Source organism: Glycine soja, chromosome 11, assembly GCF_004193775.1.
Source record: "Glycine soja cultivar W05 chromosome 11, ASM419377v2, whole genome shotgun sequence".
Taxonomy (NCBI): Eukaryota; Viridiplantae; Streptophyta; class Magnoliopsida; order Fabales; family Fabaceae; genus Glycine; species Glycine soja.
This window is the reverse complement of record NC_041012.1, coordinates 51,000,370-51,022,255: the sequence shown is the minus strand read 5'-3', so window position 1 is coordinate 51,022,255 and position 21,886 is coordinate 51,000,370. Positions and strand designations below refer to the sequence as shown.

General features: G+C 29.7%; 2 protein-coding genes across 3 annotated transcripts; both read right to left on the bottom strand.

The window, feature by feature from the left end:
- Nucleotides 1-4,706: 4,706 nt before the first annotated feature.
- Nucleotides 4,707-7,593, bottom strand: LOC114375170. Its single transcript, XM_028332929.1, has 7 exons — nt 7,085-7,593; nt 6,657-6,863; nt 6,402-6,545; nt 6,027-6,146; nt 5,852-5,938; nt 5,174-5,623; nt 4,707-4,958 (listed from the first exon to the last, which is right to left on the bottom strand). Exons 1-6 carry the CDS (start codon nt 7,454-7,456, stop codon nt 5,180-5,182), a joined length of 1,374 nt encoding a protein of 457 aa, XP_028188730.1. The 5' UTR covers nt 7,457-7,593; the 3' UTR covers nt 4,707-4,958; nt 5,174-5,179.
- Nucleotides 7,594-12,718: 5,125 nt separating this feature from the next.
- Nucleotides 12,719-15,889, bottom strand: LOC114376824 (transcription factor bHLH122-like). Of its 2 annotated transcripts, none has more exons than XM_028335118.1 (6): nt 15,244-15,889; nt 14,710-15,038; nt 14,242-14,409; nt 13,851-13,916; nt 13,713-13,781; nt 12,719-13,244 (listed from the first exon to the last, which is right to left on the bottom strand). In XM_028335118.1, the coding sequence occupies exons 1-6, from the start codon at nt 15,782-15,784 to the stop codon at nt 13,239-13,241; spliced, it is 1,179 nt and encodes a 392-aa protein (XP_028190919.1). In that variant the 5' UTR covers nt 15,785-15,889; the 3' UTR covers nt 12,719-13,238. The 2 variants fall into 2 exon arrangements, with proteins under 2 accessions (XP_028190919.1, XP_028190918.1); XM_028335117.1 differs by lacking the exon at nt 12,719-13,244 and adding an exon at nt 13,246-13,594 and having other exon boundaries at nt 15,244-15,886.
- Between the last annotated feature and the right edge of the window lie 5,997 nt (nt 15,890-21,886).

Below are 21,886 nucleotides of genomic sequence, written 5' to 3'. Positions count from 1 at the left end.
ATGTAGTCCATCAAGCTAACTAGAATATGCTATAGATAAGTTGGATTAAAAAAAATATTAGAATACCCAAATTTTGTAATGTCCTGTCATCAAGTATGACAATAAAATTTAACTTTAGTTAATTCAAGGCAAAGTCAAATACCATGTAAAATTTAGACCTTGCACAGTTCTTAAAAAAAAATACACTATTTTACTGGGTAGTGAATGAGAATAATAATCAATCATTATCACATAATACATATATTAATATACACAAATAACTACTAATTGCACGTAAACATAAAAAAAATATACGAAACAATAGTGTGTGAACAATATACCAGAAGTTCATTCCGTCAGCAAAAAAAAAAAATACCAGAAGTTCATTAATGCTTGTATAGTTGTATGTCGTAGGCTGTTACCCCGCATATAAAGAAGGTTGGAGTTATACCATGCTTGATAAAAAAAAAAAAATCATTAGGTTAAAGATTTCAAATACATATGAACTGAACCAAAAAATTTAATTGAAGTATTTGTTAGATTTTTATTTGATATGAGTTCGATTCAACTAACCTTTGTGGCATTTCTAGGTATTAGATTACACACGTACGACCTGTGTAAAGGGCAATTCGACATTAACTAAAACAGTCAAGTTCTATCAAGAATTAATTAAAATGTATGAATTATTATAAATTTTAGTATTTATTTTTATTCTTGTGAATAAAAAAAGAAGTCAAAGAATTAAGTAATGAAAATTAAGTGAACATTTTAATGTATTACTTTTTCTTTATGTTTTTTAATAATAATTTTTTATTTTCTTTATCAGTATCCTAAATTAGCATTTGGCTTATTTTTCTGATTAGAATAATGTTGTCTTTACTCATGAGATTACCTTGTTTATTTTTTCTAGTCGAGGTGACATTAATTTCCTCGAGGAAATTATTTGAGTTGAATGTAGAAAATCCGCAATGAATGCTGTAAAGTAACCGCACGCAAAGAAAAGGCGTGTATGTACGTGGACTGAGTATGACTGGATGGAAGCTTGTAAAGGCATCTCTAGGAGATTTTATTTTAGGTTTTTAATTATGTAGTGCTATATTATTTTTAAGATTTTTTAAATTTTTTATTTCAATAATAAATTTTATTTTTAAATTTTAAATTATTTTTTTATACATCTCAAAAGAGATCTACTTTTTAATATTTATTTATAAATTATTTTAATGAAAATTAAATAATTATATATTTTTTAATTTAAAAAAATATAAAGAAAACATAAAATGTATTAATAATTTGAAAATGCTACAGTAACTAAAAAAACTGAAAAAAGAATATCCTACACTATAGAAATAAAAACTATCTCCGACTAATTCCGCTATCCGATGGCCTGTTTAAGTATCTAATTTCCCCTTTTCTCATAATTGATTTGTTTTGTGTGCTGCAAGAATCCATTGTTTTATTGAGCTGATATTTGACTCCAACTTTGATAATGTATCTACAAAGTTAGATAGTGTAGTTGAGGTTTCTATGACCTATTTATATTATTCACTCATGATATATTAATTCTTACATGATGAGATGTGTGAAGCATATTTAAGAGTGAATCTCGTGATTTTTACTATGGCATAATATACAACACGTTCTAGCCAGGGACGAATCCTAGAAATCACATGATTCATGGAAAAATAAAAAAGGTCGATCAAAATAAAAAATATGGACTAACATATATGAAAGAGAAAAAAATCAATCAAAATGTTGTTCAATCTACAAGTGAGTAGGTCATTAAAAAAACATGTGTCTTTACCATTCTAGAAGTTTTAGTCTAATAAATTATTTTTTCTATTTACTATCAATGTATTTAATTTCACACTATATAAATTATAAAAAAATCTTCAACGGAAGTATTTTTAGTTATTTTTCTTTAATTTTATTATTTTTTTAATATATTCTCTAATTTTATTATTTTGCATTAATTTTCTTTATTTACAGTGTTTTTAATTTAATTTTTTAAATCATTTCCCTTTTTTAATTTATTTTAAGATTACTAATTAATTTTTTCATTTTTTTAATTAATGTACATAAGTAAAAAAAAAACCGCAAACAAAAAAAAATTAAACTTCAGAAAAATTCACAGCATGTTCAGGTACCTTAAGTTTGTAATTTATTTAAGTACCTACATGGTAACTAAAAAATTATATCATAATATTCTCTAATTTTATTAATTTCCTTTATTTATATTATTTTTAAATCTATTTAAAAAATTATTTTTTCATAAAATAAATAAAAACTTCAAGTTGAAAATTCGAATTAGGGAGACACAAATTTTCAATGGGTTTTTACAAAATTTTTGGAAAAACACGGTCTAAATTTGGGTCTCCCAACCTCAATTTACACTCTGAATAGTAAACATGTATGTTTTGATAAATAATGAGAATATGTATGTTTTGATATTTAATTAATTTTTTATGTATGTTTATGGGAAAAATTCATTTATGGAAGGGGACTAGATTTTTTATTTATTTACTTACTTTAGGATGAGTTTGGTTTAAAAGAATCAAAGAGGGGTGAAATTAATAGATAAAATATTTGAATAAAAGTAGAGTGTAAAAGTATCTAATTCACTCCAATTTTTAAAATTTTCATCTCAAATACAACTAAATATAAATCAACCAAACACTACCTTAATGAATTACTTAAATATTTAACTTCTAACAAATAAATATTTAATAAATAATGACTTTTATAAAATTATTTATTAGTTTTACACATAAAACTAAAATTGATTTTTATTCAAATGATATAAGAAGAAAACATGTGTTTTTATAATTTATACTAATTTTTTATTTCAAGTTTTGAAAGATTTTTTTTTTATCTCTGAAACACAATAACAATTAAATAGACATTAATCTTAGTCTCAAAATAATAAAAAAAAACTCGTTAAATATAATAATAACTAAAATTCATCAAATTTTATAACAAGTATATTTAATATAATCTTAATAATTAATTGCAATACTTGAATATATAGATAAATAAGTGAGATTTATAATAATACTCAAAACCTAATTAACCAAGACAATAATAATAATTGATAAAAAAATCATAAAAATATCATTATTATTATATTTATTAATAAATATACATATCGATTTGAGTTAAATTATAATTAGTGGAAACAAATATTATTAAAAAGATACTATATTAAAAAAAATTTATTATAAAATCAATGAAAACATGTATTATTGGATTTTTTTTATTAATACATACCTGGGGTGCGGAAGCCCTGCTTGTCCCCCTTAAATTCGTCACTTGGCTCTAGTTGCAATAAGGTTGGTGTAGTAGTGTAGTGCCAAAGCATTCTCAATATTGAGTCTTAGGGTATGTTTGTCAGCAGGAGAAGAAATAAAGAGAGATAAGAAAAATGGGTGAGAAATGAAAAAAAAATGTAAATGGTTTGATAAAAGAAAAAAAAGTAAAAATAAAATTGACCAAAAACACACAAAAACAATGTATTTTAAGTGAAGAAATGTTTCTGCCTGGGACCCAACGATAATTTTAAAAATTTCTCCACTACTTCTTCGATGCCAAACCGATGAAATTATGTATCTTCACGAATTTCTCTTATTTTCTTCGATGCCAAACACACACTTATGGATAAAATATTAAAGCTTGATAGTAGTAGGCCGAAGAGGATCGAGAACAAAAGAAAAATGATAATGATATTTAATAAACATTAGTCCTAAAGAAAAAAACAATAACACGTGCAAAAAGAACTTCATCACAATTAACCCATATTTAATACATTGCCACTCAATTATAATATATTTTGTGTGTAAGTTTATTTTTAAAATGATTATTATTAAAATTATTAAAAATGATTTCTTATTAATTTACAATAAAAAATTTAATTGTTTTATTGGTGTATTGTATATACGGACTTTATTGATGATTAATTTTCATACAAAAATATAAATAATTACTTTTAATAGTATTTCATTTCTCAATTTATTTTATCTAAAAACTCAAATCTAAAATTTCACTTAAAGGATATGGTTATAATTTCACTTGAACCAAATACTTATTTATTGGTAAGTAAAGTTTTTATATTAACTGTACATATCTATTCAACTAAAAATCATGGAAATCCATAATGAGAGAACATTAATGCTCTATGCCATGATGGTACGGGTTACAATTCAACTTGCACAATTCATTTCCGTCCATTGGAGCCAAAAATCCATTCATATAAGAAATTATTAAGTAGTTTCAAACCACCACCTATGGTTTTAACCAATTTTTACATGACACTAATTTTAAAATAAATATTTGCGAAAAAATTAATAGTACATGATTACATGTAGAAATTAATAGAAAATATAATAGTTACAAACTACCTGATTCACCCAAAAAAAAAAAGTTACAAACTACCTAATAATTTATCGCGTTTAAGAAGGACAGTGACTATAAGAGTCTTTAATAAGAGCTATACGATGCCATTAGTAGTAGGAAACTTTTTGTTCATACTAATCCAGGGCACTCAGCTACTTGTCTAACCCAAAGAAACTAGGCCCATATAGGATATCCAGGTCAATGATCCAATTCAGCAACCAATTGAGATTTAGAGTTTTAAATCAGTTAAGTTTCACGTGGAAATGATAGGAAAATAAATTATGGTTTCGTTCGTTTCTGATTCTTCAATCGCAGGAGAAAGAGACCATCGATCAATCGAATTTAATGACTAAAAATAGTCCATGAATTGAAGGATAAAAATAAACCAACTGTTAGACAGCACTAACAGATTTGAATAAAATCCCTGTCACTGCGATCTGCAATTTAAAAATCTAAACCAGAATGTGCCACTGCTAAAGTATTTAACTAGTATATATGCCTATGAAGTATTTACCATCTGTTTGACACCGATCCCGTTGGATAATTGCAAACATGGAGCAAAATGCACCCTTGACATACCATTCCACCGGAGCCTACAAGGAAAAATGAAAGCGAATAAACATAATAGGTGAAAAACACCACTTAATGAATACAAAATATAATGAGAAAAACAAGGAATTTATTCATGGAAATAGCTGGGGGGGTTTTTAACATGTGAAGAAAATCACAATGAAACTCAAGTTGTAGCAAAGTGAATAAAATTTTGTAAATTTTGGCTATCATGTTGATAAGGTTCAAGATTACTTACTCGTTACTATACCCATCCCTTAGGTGCAGTTGCACTCTTATCTCCATTAAGAGATCGTCTTCTATTTTTTTTCAAGTCCCCACGAGCTGACAATAGCTTTTGGGCTGAAGCGGAAGCTGCATTAGATTTTTGGCTACTTGAAACTTCTTTACGAGGACTAACGGATCGAGACTTTGAGTGGCGTTCAAAAACTCTTCCTGATGAACTGGATACTTTTGCTGGTGTAGGATTCTGATCAAGTTTGGGAGCAAAATCTTGTTTCAGGACAACATCAGTAGGAAGTTTTGGTGCTTTGACGACAGAAGAACTATCTGAATCAGAAGATGAGGAGGGGCTAGTGGTGCTCTCCATATCATAAAGAAGGTTATCTATCATAATATGTGGCGGCTGACCGTCATTTGTGCCACTGGCAGAGAAAGAAGGTCGACGAAGTCTTGTAAGTTGGACAACCTGCAGTCAATTGTGAAAGAGCTAGTCATACAAGAAGCATTTGAAATTTGTAGATAAGAAATTCTTCTTGTTTTGCACTACTTTGAGAGCTTACAGCAATGTAATGTATACTTAATCCACTATAATTCAAATTCCTGGGTTTGATTCTTATCATGCAATACATCAAAAGACCAAACTGGAGCGTCCCAATCTTTTATCTAGACCTTTTACTATACATCCGCATCTTACCTTTTGTTCTAAAACCAACAAGTCCTTCTTTAATTTTGAAATTGTTGTATTTTTCCTCCGTATAAAGTCTTCTAATTCAGCAATTCTCTGTTTCAAATAGCAGTAGAAGTAATGAGTGGACTGAAACAAAAACAAATTTTTTTATAAATTATAATCTTAAAATGCAAAATGTTACCTTGCAATTAGCAACCTCATTAGAGTTCAACAGGCTGGTTAACTCCTTTATTGTGGTATCCTTCTCTTCAGAGTCCCTCCTAAGATTATACATATCTTGTTCTACAGCCAAGTTGTTTAACTGAGGATAACAAAAGGCATGACAAAGGTACCCAAAACAATACAATAGAAAAAGTATGTTTGCAAGGAAATCAGGAAACCGAATCACACATGATCAGTTTGGTTTAGTTTGAATTTGACATTGCATTCAATGATATATTGTTTTTGTATTTGGTTCAGATGACTTTTTGCCTAATAAAACCAAACCACAAACACCACTAACTTAAGATGCTTGGATTAAGCATTCGTCCATTTGCGCTCTTGAAGAAAACAGTACCTGGATATCAGCAGAAGATGTGACACTTGAAGCCCAATCTGACATGTCAGACATTCTTCGCTCCTCCTGATCTTCATTAGAGAAGGGCATCTTATATTGAAGCACCTCATTTGCACCAGAGCTTCTTGCAATAGAAGCACCCTCCTGCAGACAAACTCAACGAGTAACCAAAGCCAAGTGGACAGACACATTGTGAAAATACAGCATCATCATAATTGCACAACACCAACAGAAAGCAACAACCAAAATTCTCACCATTAATTCATTAAAGAAACCAGAGTGTTGCTCACAATGCCAACAACCACAATCAATAAAGTTAATTTTCCCAGCGCCAAAAGTCTCATTCAATTGCAATTCCCCATCCTTGTCACAAGACTTATTAGTCCAGTGTTCTTTAGAATTGTTAACTACTAACTCGCAAAGACTATCAAGCTTTTGCTGCATGTTTAACAGCACCTGGTCCTGGCAAAAAGAGTAATAAAAATAAAATTCATAAAATAAAATTATACTCATTCATAAATGCACAAGCAAAGAAGAAAATAAATCTATGTGACCAAAACATTAAAAGAGAGAGTGCATACATTAGATTTGAGTATTAAATTTGAAAGAGAAAACGGTAATGGATTAGAACAAGTAATAATAAAGCAAGGCAAAGAAAAGCGCGTTAGGGACGGTAACGGTACCCTGAGTTGAACGGAGTTTTTGAGTTGGCATATTTGAAAGTCTTTTCGGGAGCGCGCAACGGCAGCGCCGATGACCGCGACTAAGAGAAACCTGTGGATGGGAGGGAAGAGGTTCCAAGCAATGGCTTGTTCGGCGCTGAAGACGCCGCCGCCGATGGTTCGAGCCGAGCTGGCTTCGTCGGCGTTGAGGAGCCTTCCCTGGAGCGATACCCACGCCATTGGCTTGAGCTTCTCCGACGACGAGACATGGAGGCGGCTCCGCTCCACGAAGCTCATCGATAGGCGGCGCCGGGAGCCGGATAATGCAGACACCGAAACGACACATGGAGGCGACGGAGCTCCGTTACCGTTAGCAATAGCTTCGTCGTCCATGGGAACGTGATTGAACTGAGACGCTGCGTTTCAAACTTTTGAAATTGAGAGGGAAAGAGTAGAATGAGCCATGGTATGGTATGGTATGGTATGGTACAGTAGAGGACAAAGTATTGAAATGGTGGATGAGGACAAGAACACAAATCTTACATCCCTAAATAACTCTCTTTCAATTTCAAATCTTTGTTTACCCTATTTCCCCTTCTATGTATTTTTTTCTTAAAAAAAAAAATAAGGAAGAAGGGTATTTCAGATATTAAAATATCCATTGTCAATCTTATTTTTTAAGAAAAAATCTTTATGTTGTTATTTCATCATCCAAACTATTAAAAAGATATTAAACTTCATAAGTATATTAAGTTGATTTGATGATAAAGGATGACCGAAGATACTCAGATAGTGACTATGAGTTCAAATTTTTCACTGAAAAATTAACAATTATTACGCAAAATTTTTAATTAAAGTATAATTATAAATATATACAAACAATTAATTTAAGTGTTAAACCATTTAAATTATAAAAAAATGACAAGTAATCGTCTTTAAGAAAAAAAATTAAAAGATCAATTAATACGAAAATAACGTATTCTAATTAAAATAAAAGAGTGGAGAAATTAAAAGAAGGTGATTTCATTAAAAAAAAAAAAACAAAAGTGTCATTCCTTTTTACCATTTTTGGTACAAATTATTATCTTATTTTCTTTTTACCATTTGGACAAATGATTATGTTATTTTCTTTTTTACAATATTTGTAAAATAAATAATGAAGAAATTTTGGGGAAAAAATTTAATGCAAAAAGTTGTAAGTAATTAACTTAAGTGTATAAGTATTCACAAAAATTTCTGAAAATAACTGCAGTAATAAATATGCTCGAAGAAATACTAAGGTAAAAAAAATTAAAACAATTAATCATTTAAAATATTTGAAAATACATGAAAAGCGTCACACTTTGACCAAAATTTGTACATCTTACAAGAAATAGAAAAATATCCTATTCTCAAAAGTATTGACTAAAATTTATTCTAAAGGGGTGAGTCAGAATATATACAATTAAATTAAAGTGTACAGAAATATTCCCTTTAATTAAAGTACTAACAAAATCAATGTTTAAAAACTATTTTAATAAAAATATATATATTTAAAAAATCAAAGTTCACTTTTGAACTTAAATTATTTTTTTACAATATTATTATTTAATAAAAATTAAAATTAACTAATTTAAAATAATTGAATTTTAATTTTAATTCAAGCAGGTCCTTAAAGAATTAAATTTTTAATCACTTGAGTCTTCAATGTTGAATATTTGTTTGAATAACTTAAATGCTTACATTAAATGCAAGAATTATAAATATGTATTTAGACTATGTTCTTTTATAAATCTCTTTCACATTTTTTTAAGAATTAAAAAAGTAATTGTTAAAAAAGTAAACAAACTTAAATTTTGTTTTTTATAACAACCATGATTAAGATGATGTTTAGTTTTTCGGTGAAACTTTAAAATATTTCTATAAACTCTTATCTTTTAAGTTGATTATGAAACTGATTTTTTATTCATAACTGAATCATACTTAAAGTTTTTATTCTCTCCTTAAGAATATATTCTACGAAAATTAAATTAAAATTTTTTCATAGACTTAACATATATTATAAACTGAACTATGTTTATTGAGTATACTGAATCTTAATTGAAGTATTTAAAGGTTCTTATTTATTTCTTTGTAGTGAAGTAATAAAAAAAAGTAAGTCTTATAGTTTCATGGAATTTTCAATTAAATTCATATAGCTTAATTTTCACCTAAACAAATCCCTATAGTTTAAAACTTTGACCTAAATGTTTATAATTCAAATATTTTATAAATTAAGTTTTAAATAATTAATAGTTTAATTTTAATACACGTCAGTATAAAAAATTATATTTTCAATCGATTAAAAGCACCTTAAATATTATTTTTAAATGAATATTAAAGAAGACAACGGTCTTTAATTATATTAATCAATTTAAATCACCTTAAATATAAACATAGACACGTCTAAGAGGTATAAAGTAAAAAAAAAAATATTGAGAAAAATAAAAACTATAAATTTAGTTTGTATAATTATAACATGGATTATCAAAATTAAATGTTAATTAATGATCACATAACCAATTAAAAAAATATGTTTTTTAATCTTGATAATTCCAATATAATTTTTAAAAAATATTAGAAACACATTATTTAACACACTTTTAATTTTAATTATTAGTTGTACATTTTAAAAATCACATGATTACGCTAGTTTTACTCCTTATTTAATTATTTTGTTCATGATTTAGTAGGGTTTTCAATACATATTAAACAATAAAAGATAGTGTATTGTTATCATTCCTTTATGATCTAAGGATTTTTATTTGTTGTTTTGATTTCTCACAATTAAAAAAATTCTAATTAGATACACATGTATAAGAATTATCAAGTGAGAACAGTCTCATCTTAAGAATATGAGAGCTATAAATCTGAAATATTTATTAAAAAGAGTTAAATGCATTTCTCTTTTGATCTTAGTCATTTAAATATGATTTAATAGTTTATATTCGTAGTTTTTATTTTCTTATAATAATAAGTGTTGTCATTTAATACTCTTCTCTCCCTCAAACATGTCAATAGCTCCTTTCATTTGAAAAGTGCAAAAATAGAAGGAAAAAAGGCCTTGGACTGTTTTGGGCTGTTGGCCCGTTTTTCTATTGCATTGTTGGGAAAAAAAACTTTAAAATCAAATTCAAGATGCTTTCATCGAGTCGAAACATATGAAAAAGAAAAAAAAATATTAAGACCTACATGCAAAATATTCCACGCCACACTTATGGAAAAAAAAAAGTACAACCCATGAACCCACGAGGAAACGTTACGTAAAATAATTTTTTTTTACTGCAATTACGTAAAATAGCTAATCTATTATTATCTCAATTGTTATATTGTAATGATATTTTTTTATTTATAATAATTAAACACGATATAAAAGGTTTATAAAATTTACGCATTCTCTTTAACCAAAGTGAACTAAACCCCTTTGGTATATTGTAAGGATATAATTGTTATCTAACATGATTGTATTTTTTTCTCATTTTTTTCTTTCATCGAACCAGACATATTTTTTTTACCATTCTTTATTTCAATGATTTATAGTTTTACAGATTTGATTACAAATTTTGAAAATCATGTGAACTTAGAAAATTAAATACACATTCTCTAATACAATCAATTTAAATAGTAACACTAAATTGAATCGACTTCAAAAATTAAATAACTAAAACTAAAAAAAAAATCAAATTTAAACCGTAAATTAGAGGAAAAAAATAATTTAACCTTTATACAATAACATTCTTCGAGTTATTTTAAAATTTCCCCAAATTCAGCTCATGGAAAAAAAGCTAACACTTCACTTGTTATTCAAATGAGAAAAAAAAAATAGTCCACACATGCATAGTTTCTTTTTCCTTTTATGAAACATATAATGTGGGTGAGCGGGTAAAAGTAATATTTCCGTTGATCCCCGCGGCTGAAGGGAGCTAGCTTAGAAGGGTAACACTGCTTTATGGCATTTGGAAAAGATGGTTGCAAGTTGCAAGTTGCAAGTTGCAGTGCAGTGCAGCTCATCCCCATCTGATCCGAGTCAAGAAGCATTGAGAAAGACTCAATTCTGTGAACAATATTTGATCAAATACTTGATGTTCACGTACGCTAAAGGATTGGAGAGAGTGAAAAGCCCAAGCATCTGCGTGTCTCCCTGTGGCTCACTACCTACAAAATTCGTTTTTATTGTTTTCTACGTTGTAGCTACTAGTAGGCCCGGGCCCCGGGCCCCGGGCCTGAGTGGGTTCCATTAATAACATTGCTCCAATCCAACGAACCCACTATCCCACATTTACTTAACGTTTTAGGGTAACTTTTGCTCTCTGACATCATCTATGACATGGCATTCACTTAATTGGATTTGGACCCCACACTTGGCCCAACAGGGATATGCTCACTCATCCTGTCCATTGCTTCCAGCTGTGCCGTATCTTTCAATCCTAACTTTCTCTTTTGTAACCTTATCGACTCCAAAAGCCCATTTTATTTTTCCTTTTTCGGCCATCTATCTCCAACCAAGCTTTTTTTCTTCTCTACGTTGCTAATTAGTAGTTGAAGAGATAATCACATTAAATCACCACAAAACCCCTAATAATAATAAGAGAGAAAAAATAAGATGGGTAGGGCAGCACAACTGGCCCTTTATCTTTATTATTACATTTACATCTTAAGTTTTCATTTTCCCTTTAAGCTTAATAAAACTTCCATAAAGCAAATAATAATAATAATAAAGAGTTTTTGAAGTTAAGCAAACGTGCAATATCTGTTGTATGTTTGTGTTTGGATTGACAGTGACAAAATTGATTTTACAAACTTGATTATGGTTAATATTAATTATAAGGTAATGTGATTTTTGTTTAGATAATAAATATAAGAAAATTATTTTTTTAAGAGAATGTTGTTTGGATACTTTGAATCAAAATTGATTTTGAGTATCTAATTACTAAAATGGGTTTTAGTTATTTGTAAATGTCTTGTGTATTCTTATTTATTATTATATGAATATATTGATTATTAATTTAAAATAAATAGGTAGGCTTATAAAAAAGTTATAATAAAATTAATAATTAAAATATTATCTTGTGAAATAAAATGCATCTCCTAAAGATTATTATTGATATTGATATATAGATTTTTTTTTTTTAAAAAAAAAACTAGTTTTTTAACAATTACAATAAAATTAATAATGTTGGATTATGAAAACTACTTCCCATAAATTAGATTATGAAAATTAATTTGGCATATATTAAAACATACGAAAACTAATTTCTATAAAAGTATTTTTACTACAATTTTTTTGTTAAAAAGTGAGATAGTATGAGCTAAAACAGTAGCTTAGGTAGACATTTATTGTTACGAGCTTCTCTCCCAAAACTTTTTGAGTTTAGGTTCTAAAATCTGAAACTTTTCGCAAGGCCTCTGAAGTCTTCCAGAGTTCCTACTTTTTCTATTACATGTGTGAGTGCATTTCTGTTCTACTCCTCTTTTCCATGAGGATGAATAGGTAGAAAAGACATAAAATTAGAAACAAAAAAAAAAAAATATTTTGTCATATCCATAAGCTACTCAAAGCAACGTTAAAGGAGACAGACGTATATTAAGCAAAATAACGTAAAATGTATAGTAACGTGAAACCAAACATACACGTAATTTGCATTCACATCATAATTGGAGTTATCATTTATTAAACTACAGAGTAGTCGAATCCAAATTGGTGATAGATAGCATCCAAACAAATCCTCACAATAATGGAGAGCCACCGTTCATAAATGGTTTGAGATAATGAGCCCCAAAAATGGATACGACAACCACTAAATTGGCTTTATCGAACACATCTAGAGGTAAACGGTAAACCTCGCTCACACTTTCACTTTGGAATTTGGATCACCAACGAAACCATTTTATGTCGGTCTAGGGCCCCCATGTTGCTATGCAATTCTCCTTGTGAAACCAAACCCGTACAGTTATTGCAATACCGATAGATTTAGATTTTTTTGACCCCTAAAATGGGGTCCTCAAAGCTTACGGATTAAACTCACAACACAAACTTTAACAATTGTACAGACATGACATGCTTTGTTCATGCGGCATCAAAAAGTCAACTTTTTTAAGCAATTATTCTCCCCCGCCTCCACAACCGTTGAAGAAGTTGCACTTGCACACCGGCACCCTACAGCTACATAAATTTATATATATTTATCTTTATTTTGGATACACGAAGGGCCAAACAATTAAATGTATTTTTCTAAGTACAGAAATAGAGAAAAGGCAATCTAGATTTCTAGCTAGGCGATCATCAAATTATTACTAATCTGTACAGACTACAGAGACTAAGTGTATGGGAAAAGTCCTATACACACGTTTTCCCAATAGCAAGAATTGGTTGCTTCTGGAGCATTGAACTCAACAAGCTTTTCAATTTCAACGGGGTATAGAAACACAAACTAAGTCGACCAATCTCCCTTTTTGCCGTTATTGTTGCTTCTCGTGTGAACACGTACACTTTGCATGACAATCTGAAAGCGTCTACAATATATAGACATGTTGGAAGAAAACAAGCGAATGATGGGTAAAATTATTTCCACAGTAATAAATGACACATTTACAATGTTGATAGCTAAGATAACTTGGCTTTTTAAAATACCTGAACTTGCTTTTGAAGGTCTTTGATGTAATCCACAGCCAAGTCCAACATATCAGCTGTGTTAGTTTGCTGAAAAGGGAAACAATCAACACAAACTGTGGCGTATGAGCAATGCAAGGTTTAAGCCAATAATCTTACCTTGTCCATGTTTGGGACAAGATCTTGAAGTTTCCTCATACGCTCACTAATTTTAGTTCTTCTAACCTGAAGGCAATTTCCACAAGAATATTAAATAAAAACAAAAACAGCTCAACTGTGGATACCCACTGTCACACTGATGCTTTCCAAAATAAGATAAGTGTTGTGGGGAAATCCGGCTGTCTATTTTAGGAGAAATTATTGTATGGTCCTGTTACCACATCTTGTCCAATCTCTACCTAACATGTAATCATTTTTTTTTTCAATTTACAAAAAATAGTTAATAATGCACATGAAGATTGACCAAGACTATATGATCCCCAGATCATACAATAATTTTTGCTACTGGAAAAACAAAGAGGGGAAAGTTTTGGTTAGAATAAAATGGTACCCTCTCTGCAATGCTTCTTGGGTGAGTGGCACAGCCCCGTTTGGCACGGATTTTGCACGGAACAGAATCTGAAAACTGCAGAAACTTCTCAATGGCAGCCATTTCAGCTGAAGTATTTGGCAAACTCAACTGATGGGCCAAAGGAGCATGAGTCTGTCCTGTTTCATTCTGATGAACAACAAAAATTCATGTCAATGGTACTCCACTCACAAATCATACATCAGATCAATTATAGACTCTCTTTAGATAAATTTCTCAATAAGCACTTACAGAATAAGATGATAACATGAATTAAGTTTCTCTCAGTTCAAATTAACATACATATAAATTAAAATTAGCTTTTAGAAAACATAAATGAGAAAGTTTCTACAAATTTAACTTATGAGAGAAACTTAATTCATTTTATTTCTTATTTTCTTCTCTTACAAAGAAACTTATCCAAATCAAGACACTCTAGTATCGTTCTACCTGAGTCTCAGCCGCATTTAAGCCAGAAAATGGTTTTGAATCGTTTTCTCTAAATCTTTTGAGACCACCAACGTTGTCAGACATGATTGCAGCATCATCCCAATGACCAACTTGGAAACCGGTGATAAAATCGTTACCATCAGCAAAAGCTTCATTGTCTGGACTACTTTCTCCATTCCCTTTGTCCCCAATTTCAGCAATGGACGACATTCTCCCCGACGAAGAATAGTTCGGTTGATTCTTCAACCTTCTCGAACTAGAAAATTTTGCATCTTCGATACTGTTATTAACAGCCCCCAAAGTCCCCATGCCTCTCACACCAGCATACACTGCCAATTAAGCTTTCATAACATCATTATGGCAACCCATACATAAACCCATTCACGCCCTAAACAAACATGAAGCCTAATAGTAACCCCCAAAATAATTAGTCTTTTTTTTTTTTTTTATCTCTAAGTTGACAACATAATTGTACTACCCTACAGCTCAAATTAAAAAAGTAAATAAACATAGGATATAGGATATAGGACATACCATTTTCAATGTTAATTTGGGAAAATAGTCCTGCGGGTGAGCTGCTATGCCTGATAAGGTTAGAGTTATTTCCACTATGCCTGAGTCCCATTGAAAACGATCCTTGTTCCATACCTGAGGACAGGTTCGGGTTCGGGTTCGGCAAGGGAGGTTTGGAGGAGGAGCTTTGGTAGAAATTACGAGAAGCAGAGTTGTTATAACTATTCATGTTATTATTACTCTGCTGTAGCGCCGCCACCACCACGTGTTCCTCGTTGACGCTCTGGTCATGTTGGTTAACAACCTCTTCCTTAACCGCCGCAGAAGAAGAAGAAGAATCAGTTGAGAGCTTGTGCTGATGGAGCGAATCTTCTTCTTCACTGTTTAAGCTGTTCATGAAGCGTGAGAACACTCGCTCCGTTTCGGGACTCGAGGGACGGTTGAAGACGTGCTCGTAGAACTCGCGGTCAATGATGTTCGAGAAATAAGAACTCGGCGCCGATCGGTACCGAGTTAAACCCGAGGAATTCACCTGCGGCTGTTGCTCGAGATCTGACTCCATTGTTTTTCACTGTTGGCACGTGCGGGGAAGCACGGAGAGAAGGAACCAAGCCTTCAATTTTGCTCAGATCTATAGAGGACTATAGGCCTATATCTGTCTGTGTGTTTAAGAGAGAGAAATCCAAGGATTTTTATTTTTATTTTTAAAAAATACTTTATTTAATGGTTGTGACATATCCTCTTTATACTAAAAAAAATGTTTACAAATTATCTATCAATATTTTTTTATTATTAATAAAAATTGAATTCATATTTTTATAAGATATGAGTATTTTTTTAACAACTGAACTACTATTTTTTATTGACAAATGAAGAATTGTTTTTTAAATAATAATAATAATAATAGTTTTTTCTCTTTCCATGAAAAGCGAGGCACATCCATAAATTCTGGGTCCTCCTCAGGTTTGGGATGTTTCAGGCGGCATTTTTACCGTAATGCCCTTTGGTTTGGGAAGCAACTCGAGTGTGAGAATGGTGGCAGAGAGACAGGAGGGGACTTGTTCCCAAGGGAGAAAGGGCGAAAATAAATCCAAATTTTACAAGGATAGGTTTTGATTAAATGGGAAGGGTACGAGGTGAAATGACTTTATTGCCTGCACTGCTGCTAAATGTCACAATGCATGCATCAAAATTGGATCGATGCAACTATGTATAGCTCAGCTTCAGTTAGGTTTTAATGGATCACACTGTTCATTTTTTATTTTTCTGTAAAAAATTTAAATGCATGAGTGCCATCATGTTTACCCGGTTCTTGAATTCAAAGCAAGTACAAGTTTGTGTAATAATTTCGTGATTGTATTGTACTAATAATTAATTCCTGGTGAAATTCATCACATGCTTGCATTCATTGGGGAAGATTTCCCCGCGATTTTTTAGGTGATAAATTGAATAACTACAACGAAGCACTCAAATATGTTCAACACTTATTGTTGCCTAGTTAATTAACCGAATAAAACTAGCCAAAATGTGACTCATATCTAACATGAAAGCCATAGAACATCAAGAACTTCTACGTATGATGAAAAATTAATAAAGGTTATGCGGCGATTTTTTTCCTTGTCCACGAAGTTAGAAGATGATAAAAAAAAAAAAATCATACTTAGAAACAACACTAACGTCCAAGTAAGTAAAATTCTTTTTTCCCAATAGCCTGTAGCCACTTAGAACATTTGTTTCAGGGATTAGATTACTGTTTTTGGAAATAATATTTTTGGTAATGTTATTACTGAAAATATTATTCTCATCAAACATGTTTGGTAAATATCTATCATTTTTTGAAATATTTTTAAAACAAATTAATTTAAAAGGAACAATATTAAATAAATAAGTGAGGTAAGATAAGAGAAACATGGGAAGTTATTTGTAATTTTCATGGAATTACAAGATTCCTACCTTTTACATATATAGGAATAAAAAGATGAAAAAAATATGTGTAATATAAATTCCTGATAATGAGTTGTGCTTTCGAAAAATAATAAAGAATAAGTTATGAATATGAATAATTTTTCAAAACTAATAAGATACATAAGAATGTTACATTACCATGTTAACATTTTTCAATATATATTGTTAATTCTTAATTAAAACAAACACACTCTTATATGTTGTTATTTAATGTTCCTCTTCTACACTTTTTTTCTCAACAATTAATGTTGCTATGCTTTCTTCAATTTTGTTGGTGTCATATTATCGATTTAGAGAGAATATGTAATAAGGCTAATAAAGTGTATTTATATATAGATCCATAGGAAAATTAACAAATGTTAGATGGAAAGGTCAAAATATATATTTATAAACTATGAGAATTTAAATCCAGTAAAAAAAACTATGGGTTTGTAAAAAAATGAGAATTTACATAATCTTTAAGTTGAACGATAAAAAAAAATACCATCAGTTGAGTTGAATAGAGTAAATGTGAGAAAAAAAAATACTAAAGTTACAAGCAATAACTAATGACAAAATAAATAATTGTCATATGCTTAAAAAATTTCATACATATAAAAATATTTGACGATTAAAATAGGTGTTTATGACGGTTACTAGTTAATATAATTTTTGTAGGTTGACCAAGGTGACGAATGTTGTGTGGTGAGGACGTTTAGTCGCATATTGCGCTCCGAAACACTGGGCTAAAGTGGAGAAGGAGTCAATGGATCGTGGGGGTAGGGCTTGTACCATGTTAGCATCGACCCTTTGAGGGAAGTGGGAAATACCTTGCACATCACAACATCGTCATTGGAGTACAGGTTGACCTGGGTGGTAAATGTGCCTAAGTGTTCGTTTGGATCCGAGGTGCCATCATATCTTTCAATGTTCAGGGAATTCCATGTTATGGGTAGAGGGGTATCCATGATGTCATCCACAAAAGGGTGTCAATGAATGACATCATTATGAATGTGCAACGATTTGGGTCTAAAGTGGATTTGGGGTTCCTCACAATGATTGTAATAGGAGAGTTGAGTATGACTTTCTTAGGTGTGTGTTTCAACATGGGTGGGTGGTGCAGATGGGGAGTGAGGTGGAGTTAGTGGTGGTGGGGGTGGTGGAGGTGGGTGCTGGATTATAATGTAGACTTTGAGATTTGTGTTTTCCTTCCTTAATCGTCACATGTCCACCTCATATTGTTGCCTCGAGGCCTCCAAATCGGACTTCGTTTTTTCCATAATTGTTTCATCTGTTTTCTAATTTCCCATATTGTTGATGTCTCGACTCATGTGGAGTGCATAAACGAACTAGGATTGCCTCTCCTTGTTGCTACCATCTTGTGGCCGAAGGAAAATTTTTCCTTGACCCCACGATGGGTGCCAAAGGTTCCTGTTGGCAAGCTCCTAACAGGTTGCCTAGTTCTCCTCGTCCTTAGCAGAATCTTCGATCTTCTATGTTGAAGTGGGGGGGACGTACCTGCAAAAGGGACTCTGAGGAGCAAGTTAATAATGCTCCTAGGTATTTTATGTATCTATCGATGAAATGAGTAAAACGTACCTGAAGGTATTTCCTCTGGCTCTGTATATACACGTCCGACATTGAGGAGGTTGTGTCATACTCAAAGTCACGTTGGTCAACTGTCCCTCTATGTGTCGTGCCGAGTTTAAAGGAGACGGTTGAAGTCCATCACGTGTCGAGTATGCACCGAATTTTTAAGCTGCACAGTGCAATATTTAATGGTTTCAATCAATCTCAAATTTAATTAAGTAAAAAAGACAATACTTTTTTGAGCCCGAAAATTTTCAAAAAATGTTTCAATGTGTTGTTATCTTAAATTAAATTTTTATAAATGTATGGCCAACTTCTTTTATGAATTAAAAATAATTTTTAATTTATTTTTGTAAAATAGTCTTAAAAATAAAATAAAATTTATTTGGTGGTTTTAATTTAAGCTCTTCTAAAATAAAAGTTTAATTTTTTTACAGCTCACGTTTATTAGTTTATGATAGAGGAAGACTAAAGTCTAGAGTCTGTTTTTAAAATTTGTTTATGTTAGTATTTTTAAGCTACTTATCTCATCTTTTATTTTATAAGAAAAAATAAGCTCCTTAACTTTTTTTTAAAATCCAAATGTATTAAGCCTAACTTATTCGTTTAATGAGAAAAAAAAAATAGTTCAGCAAAAAAATATTCCTATAGTCAGCCGCAACGTGCGCACTAGAATTCTCCCAATTCCCACGAAGATGCGATTTGGACATGATGGGTGCGAAATTTGCGGCCAACCAAACGAAGATTATAAAAGTTCATAGCCAATTACAGTCTAAGATTGTGATTTACACCATTTAACTATTAGATTATCATATCTTATGTTTCTGTCTGTTCACACCTCACACTGTGCTTTTGCCAAATGACGAAATCTCTTTGATTGATAACGAGACTAATATAACTAAAGCACCTTTTTGTCTGAATGTGAGATAATATATAACTTACAGTATTTAACAAATGTACGATTGTCTATTGCTAAAATTCAATTACGATCTTGTCACTAGTGTTCACATTAAGTGAAATTAGAAATGAAAAGCGTACACGTGTTTGTCGATAAAAACTTAAAAAATCAATGTCATTTCGATTAAATTTATTTTTTAAAGAACACTGCTAAATTAAAAATATAATCTAAAAGGGAAATGTAGAATAACATATCGAGCTGTTTTGCACGAAGAATAAAAAATATTACATTTTTATTATTAATTTCTTAGTTTGTTAACATCAATACTTAGAATTGATTACGGCATATAAAAGTGTAAGTTTTTATAGAAACAGAAATTTTATTCCATCAAAATATAAAGTATAATAAGTTCTTTAATATATTCTTTAAAAAAATATTACTTTTGGATGTTTAAAATTTATCCTGATAGTTGATATAATTTTTTCCCCGTTTATATTATTTTGAGTTTAATTTTGTTTAAAATCATAAAAAGTTTATCAATTTCCAAATTCATTAGACATTTAACATAAAAAGTAATTTAACCAATTTATATATGTTTTTTTAATTTTATACATTAGGTACATGGGTGTTAACTTAAAAATAACATAATTTTGTTATCTATTTTTTTATTATAATTAAATTATTTAGCTACAATGATTCTGGATTTCAATTTTTGATAATTATAAAAATTGAGAGTATGGAAATACAGTTCTATTTCTATAGAGACAAATCCCAAATAACTCATTTTCTTCTTTTGATTTTCCTCTGTAATTCACGTGCAAAAGTTCTTGGCCTCTCTCTTAATATTGTCTTTTTTTAATGAAAAACTTTAATATTACATATTGTCTCGGGCAAGGTGAGATCTCCTAATTATTCTTACACGGTTGGATTGTTTAGCTTTAATTTGTTTTCGATAGAATAGTGATGTATACCTTTTAACTTTAATTTGTGATTTAGCTCTCTTAACAGCAAACCCCTTAACAACATTGTCAAGATTTACATTTATGAAGCCATACCTAACATATTCCTTAATTCAACGCTTTTTGGACGGGTGAAAATTGATTAGATTGGGTTAGAATTGTTTATTTTTTAAGGGATTATGTTAAAATTGATAAGATTTGAGTTTAGTCACTTCTTTAAATATAAGGTTTAACTATGACTTAGTCACTATTTTTTTAAGAGAACTTGATCACTTGATATATGCATTTTTAAAGTTTTATTTATTTATTCATACCAAACCACAGCTTAAATGTTTTTATGATGTACAAATAAAAAAATGTGTTTATTATGTAAGAAAAACAAATTAAATATATCTGTAAGACTAATATTCTTTAATATATATATATATATATATATATATAAGAATGATTTGAGACATTTATTAATATAAATTATTTGAATATACTTTTTTTAATCATCAAGATATACTGATATTTACTAATATATATTAGCATCTTGCTTAATTGATACTTAGAGTATTGAGAATGGCTCAATGTCTAACACTTTTATAGTTTTATTTACAAAAATATAAAAAATGAAAATTAACTAAATAACCTTTATATCACTATAAAAACATTTACGAGTCTCCCAATTATTATTAATCAAAACAAAATAAAATCAACTAAATTATTATATTGACATTATTTTATTTTTGTATTCAATATTCATCAATATTTTTTCTATTATAATGAAAAATATTTTTTTTTAAGAATAGTACTAGTCATTTATAAAGAAAAACATATTTTCTTTAAAGAAAAACTAACAATTATAAAATGTGAACTTTTCATTATTAATATCTATTATTAAATAACATGTATGCATAAAATAAAATAAAATAGTATGAGACACGTGTAAGTATAAAATTATTTGAATATGTATTAATATTTATAATCATTTTTTCACATTTTCTAATTATCTATATGTATATATTTACTGATGTATATTTATATGAAATTTGTTAAAAAATAAGAAATACATTAAAAAATAATAATAAAGTAAAAAATACAAAAAAATATTTTTGATTTCTATTTTTTTATAAGCATAGTCAAAGTCTTTTTACTTTTATATTAATTCTTAAACTTTAAAAATATACTATTATCTCAATGAGAGATGATAATTCACATATTTTTTAAAATTTGAATACCAAATTCATGGATAGAAAAATAAAAAAATCTTGATCAAGTTTGATTGACA